General features: G+C 32.7%; 1 protein-coding gene across 1 annotated transcript in view; it reads left to right on the plus strand.

Annotated features, from left to right (window-relative positions):
• Window positions 1–4,408, plus strand: part of LOC130900138 (cuticle protein 21-like) — a 31,604-nt gene extending 27,196 nt beyond the window's left edge. Inside the window, exon 4 of the mRNA XM_057810534.1 lies at window positions 4,107–4,408. Within this exon, the coding sequence (XP_057666517.1) occupies window positions 4,107–4,198 (92 nt within the window). The 3' untranslated portion in view covers window positions 4,199–4,408. The remainder of the gene's footprint in view (window positions 1–4,106) is intronic.
• Window positions 4,409–6,000: the final 1,592 nt, after the last annotated feature.

The raw sequence follows: 6,000 nt of genomic DNA on the forward strand, positions 1-6,000 counted from the left end.
GAGAAGCTTGATGATTCTTATTATGAAAAGGGTATAGAACTTATTGAACATCGCTGGAAAAAATGTATGGTGCTAAAAGGATTTAAACGTTGAAAAATAAATATATTTTATTCCATAATTTTCGTGTTTTCTTTATTCGGCCCGGTACTTCTGGGTATATACTGTTAAGGCATCGACTTCCATTACCATATTGTCGATTTCATAATTTCTTTTAGACCAGAATATTTGGCGTGCCTACATTTAACCTCTATTATAGATTATTCCTTCACGAACCAATGACAGCTGGTTGATTAGTCTAAATTTTAAAAGCTTTTCCATGCACTTTCCCACTACTTCGTTAGCTAGTAGTAAATCACACAATTCAAAGTTAAGGTTATTGTAAAAAGCATAATATCCTTTTTGCGGTTTGACATTTAAACTTCTATATATTCAACCGGATTCATTCTAATGTATTAAAAAGTAGAAATATATCCGTAGCGAGACTCGACATTTTTTCCTATTATGAAGTTGTTATTCTATTAATTGTTAAATGTTAATGATTAGTTTATAATATTATTGGATTGTTGTTGATTCTTGACGTTCTTCTTGTCTCAGTCTCTTTATTATTATTTATTTCCATTAACTGTTGTTTTCGAATTAATTACAAGTTAGTTATAATGGTTATTATGATGATGTTTATGGACTTCAGTAACGTACACACAACCGCAGAACTAAAATAATCATACTAAAATAAGAAAAACCTAGAAGTGAAGATTCGAATTATACAACGCACCCAATAAAACGCTCAACAGCCCATAAATAAAATACTCACCAAGTAACGAAAGCTATAAGGAAGAAATATAAATGCTACTACATAAACTTGTCTAGCAGCTAGTCTCCAAGAATCTATTGCTGCAGAACATGGCAGATACCGGTTATCATTCGACTTTAAAATAATTTATTGGTTCTGCCAGGTCTAGCAGAAAATCTTCAGTTTAACAGGATAGCGTGTCCGTCCTGGATCTGCATTATTGAAAGCTTATTTTACTCTTTTTGTCTTACCCAGAGTAAAATAAATAGCTCAGCTTTTATATTGGTTGGGCTAACGCTTTTCAAATAAAAGAATATTATCGCAATTGACCAATTCTTTCCATGTTTACAAATTCACTGGAAACGTTCATTGGTGGCTGCCAAACAAATATTAAACAACGGGGCGTCTTCAAACTTGAAACATGAGCTGCATAGTTTGTGGTAGTTTTCAACTTCCACGATGTTTAGGTCAGGCTAAGTACTTCTGGGACCATTCTCGTGTATTATAGTTTGGGGTTATTCAAAAAAGCGCCCACGTCTCTTAACTGGTTCCATTCCAGTTGATTGGTTCGTTTAGTTCCCAGGTAGAGAGTTTCATTGTCCAAAAGTATATGAGTATTTGCACCCTCCACGGAAAAATACGTGGCCATCATTTTAATCTTATATACCCGGAAATTTTCATTAAAACGGATCAGAATGGAGCTTTCTTCCGTGTCTCTGAATCAAACCATATAATCCAAAATCACTACCACCCATGGAAAAAACCGTGGTCTAAATTTAATCTTAGAACCACAGAAATTTTAAAACTAAACTAACCTAACCTTACCTAACCTAACTTATTCTTTTTTTTGCCCAGAGCGCCACAACGGGCGGGTGCAAATGCTGTGAGTTTGTGTGGGACTCTCACCCACTAAACCACCCTCCTCAATCCTCGGGAGTGTCGTACGCCGGGAGGACAACAAATTGTCATTGCATCAGCGTACAACACTTAATCCTTTGGATTTTTGAGCTGTTTCTTAGCTTCACTCCTCTCCACCAGTCCGTCAAGACGGCACAAGAAGAGAGAAAGTTACTGAGCCACTCCACCAACTTCAAGGTCTTACAGCTCCCAGGAGTGGAACCTAACTTAACCTAACTTAACCTAACTTAACCTAACTTAACCTAACTTAATCTAACTTAACCTAACTTAACCTAACTTAACCTAACCTAATCTAATCTAACCTAACCTAACCTAACCTAACCTAACCGTATCCAATTGCTAGGGATATTAGTAACTCGTGTAACGTTGTGCACTATCAGCAAGCTTAGAATAAGAGTCAAAAAATAAATTAGGAGATGTTTCATTCATTAATTTCATTCTTACCAAGTTTAATCTTACAATCAAATTATTTATTAATAAATTTTCTTGTATAATTCGTTCTAAATTAATGAAAAAAATATATCGGGATTAGAAATGGCATAAATGTCAGTTTTCATCTGTAGGTATTAATCCGTTGATGATATTTGTCGGTGGATAGTGAGTTCTGTGAGTTGAAGCTTAATATTTAACATCCGTAGCTGAAATTAGAGACACAGATGAAACTTCACTCGACTCCTTTATTTAAAAATACCCGTGTCTCTATGGTTGAAGTTTGAAATTAGATTCACGGATTTTTCCGTGGAGGGTGAGTATGTATGATGAGTATCACACAATAAAAACTGGTCAGGAGTAAACTTTGCTACAAACTCGCTTAACTTGTTGAAAGATTTTTTTCCATATTTACAAACAAGTAAAGTAAATAAAATAGGAATGGAATACTTAATAAAAAATTCTGAAAAAAATATATAATTGCCGCAATGTACGATGTATGATAAGAAAAAACAATAATAACTGTCTTTAAAGATAATTTAGTAGTTATAAATAAACAGTTTTATGTAAAGAATAACCTCGATGTATTAATCTCATTATTTTAACAAAAACTAAGATCCGGCATAAGTAAAATATGTTCTCAGTAATAAATTAAAAGAGATAACATTTCAGACATATGTTTATGATATTCTCGAGATATTATTGTGTAAGAACTGCTACCAGTTCTCTATCGATATCAGTTTTTGTTTATAAACTTTCTTCATCTGATTTATCCACACATAACGTGTTTTTAGTTCAAGTACTTTCAAGTGAAAATATTTGTAAGTTGATGTTTTCTGGGCTCCAGTTTTTGAAAATATAATTTTAGGGATAATGTTCAATTCATCTCCATACAATAATACTGACCATAAGATAAGCAGTAATATGAGATTTTACCTTATTTTTTTATTAAAATTATTTTGAAACAATCAAAATAGTATTTGTTGAATAACCTGAGGGTTGTTTTAAGATCTCTAATTCTGTGTTATAAAATAACCCAAGCAAACTTTGGACTTTTTGAAAAGCTAATACAAGTTATCGACAAGACACATAATCCAAACCTTAACTTGTTCAAAGAATACTAAAAGAGAGAGCGAGAGAGAAATTTTATTCGGTCAAACAAATAAAAACCTAAGCAAGTTAGGTCCGTTGATCTGGGTGGATGTTTGATCTTAAAAATAACAGACATAATAACTTAATAACATGTCATAACGAATACCTCAGTGCATGTCTTCTGGAAAAGATGGCAGTTTCTTAAGATATCTCGGGACAGAAAACAATTAACTTTAAAAGACCTTTCTATTTTTTTGTTAAGAGAAATAACATCATCCAAAAAATATATGAAACAATGCCCTCTAGCTTTTACTTTGCTAATTAAATTTCTTAAAATTTATGTATTTTGTACCACTGGACAGAAGCTATTTCAAACAACATCCAGTTTAACAAAATCAGCGACTTTTTTCAATTGCCGGCAACATCGCAAGTGATGAGCGGAATCGCTGGGATTCCAGTAGACATATTATCGAATTCCCGGAACTATAAAATACCAAATTTTACTGATAAGAAATCGGAGAGATTGTTTATTAAGGTATTTTTCATAAAACGAATTCATTGATATTTTATATCTCGATTTTTTCATTAATCCGGTTGTTATTCGTATCGATTTAAAAATCGATCTTTTTTGGAAAGAATCGCCATCGTTATTATAAACATTTCGTTCGTTTACTTCTCTCCGAGAGGAATATTTTTTATATCAATATCGGTTTTAGTTCTAATATTGAATACAAGGTGCAGGTTGTCCATTCGTTAATGTGTTAAATGACATATTGTTGAATTTGATCAGACATTTATTTGAAAAGCCGAAGGGTTTTTATTTCGATCAAAATTCGATGATTCTGTTCAAAATATTAAATATCCATTTGATTTTTAGGTGAAAATGACATATACGATGGTTATGGATATGTAGATGGCTACGACCCAAATCCATATCTTGGAGACATTCATCATGGACACATTTATTGAAGATTGTAATAAAATTTTTTGGAAATCACGTAATATAAATATAAACCCAAGAATCTAGTTGAATACTTCCAAAGATTATTTGTATTATATTCATTTTAAAAAAAAATAGAACATAATTCAGTTGATAACATTTGTTTATTATCAATAATCATTCATTAAACTCCTATTGTTTAAACATAGATATTGAGAAATAAATATTTATAATCAACAGTTAAGGAGATTGTCTGGTTTGAATGATTGAGTGCATGGTGCATCACATTCACGTCTTTGGTTTTGTAACAATTGTATAACAGAATTATCCAGAACTCAATATGATAAGGAAAGACCACTGACTCAAAATAAAATTGAGTTCTACGCAAATCTAAGTGACTTGAAATTAGACGGGATTTTGTAATGACAGTAGCGATTATGAACCTCTTGAGAAATCAAGTGTAGTAAAGATTAAGTCGTCTCCAATCCTGTCGAATTTCAAGATAATGACAGTGATTTCTAAACAACAACATCAAATGTGAATGATTTTCTTTTCCATCAACATTTTCCAAGAAAATGTTAATGTGCAATTGGATACGACAAATTCTACATCTTTCCATAAATTTCTTGCATTTTCTTGGACTTTTCCACTTTTCCATCAATTGAACATTTCTACAGAACGTATAATATAAACTCTTGGTACACGCAAGAGTCGAAATCGATTGCAGTTGTTATTTTCGTTTGCTTGTTACCTCAATACCACCTACCAACAGATCATACTAAATTATTTCAATAATATTATGTGGAAACTATCTACAAGATGAAAATATTTGTATTGACGAATCTACGATACTATGGCGAGAAAAATTCTTCCAGTACATAAAAAATAAATAAATAAATACGGTTTTAAACTGTAATTAAAATGAAGATGAATGTTTAATAGTACGCCCCCTATTATTCGGTGAAAATCTTCAAATTCCAGGGCTGGATAAAGATTTATAAGACCCGGGGCTAAAATAATGACGGGGCCCCCTTAAGGAATTCGAAAACCCGGAAAAATTCACAAAATAATATCAATACGTTAGATTTGTGGTATCAACACATCAAATAATACAGAATGATCTCCAAATGATGGGGCCCTCTTGGACCTGGGGCCCGGGGCTATAGCCCCTCCAAGCCCCTAGCTTAATCCGGCCCTGTCAAATTCCATTCGTGAAAACTGAAATTAATCGTTACAACTTTCAAAATAAGCTCACAGTAATGAGCTTTTGAGCGAATTGCTTTACCTAGAACGAGGTACAACGTTTGAGGCGTTTAAAACGAACAGACTTAACTTGGAGGTTCAATTAAACACAAAAACTTTGAGTTCATCAAGCATTCCTCTTATTGGTCAACAGTTAAAACAGATTGTGAAAAAATGGAAATAAATACAGTACAGAATAAAACTAAGAGTTATTGATTGTTATATTTCTGATGATACAATTTTTACGACACATTCAAACAACTGGCATATTGTTTGGTACTCGTGGTTAGTTAATTTCAATAGTAATTATGCGAGTACGATGCTGAAATTTTCTCATTGAATTTAAATTTCGTGCAACCGTCTGTCAACGTAGTGATATATACCCACTAGACTTCATTCTTTCGCCAAAACACGACCCGTTTTAGCATACATGAATATTTATTCACATTTAGAAAGAGAACAATTCGGGTATTTCGTCATTGTTATGAGAAATCGATACCGAAACGCCCGCGAAATTGATATATTCGTCTTCCGTTGATAAATTACAGTGAGGTACCATCTGGAAACAGTTACCGGATTGTTTTATCGA

This window comes from Diorhabda carinulata, chromosome 12 (assembly GCF_026250575.1).
Source record: "Diorhabda carinulata isolate Delta chromosome 12, icDioCari1.1, whole genome shotgun sequence".
NCBI classification, from domain to species: domain Eukaryota; kingdom Metazoa; phylum Arthropoda; class Insecta; order Coleoptera; family Chrysomelidae; genus Diorhabda; species Diorhabda carinulata.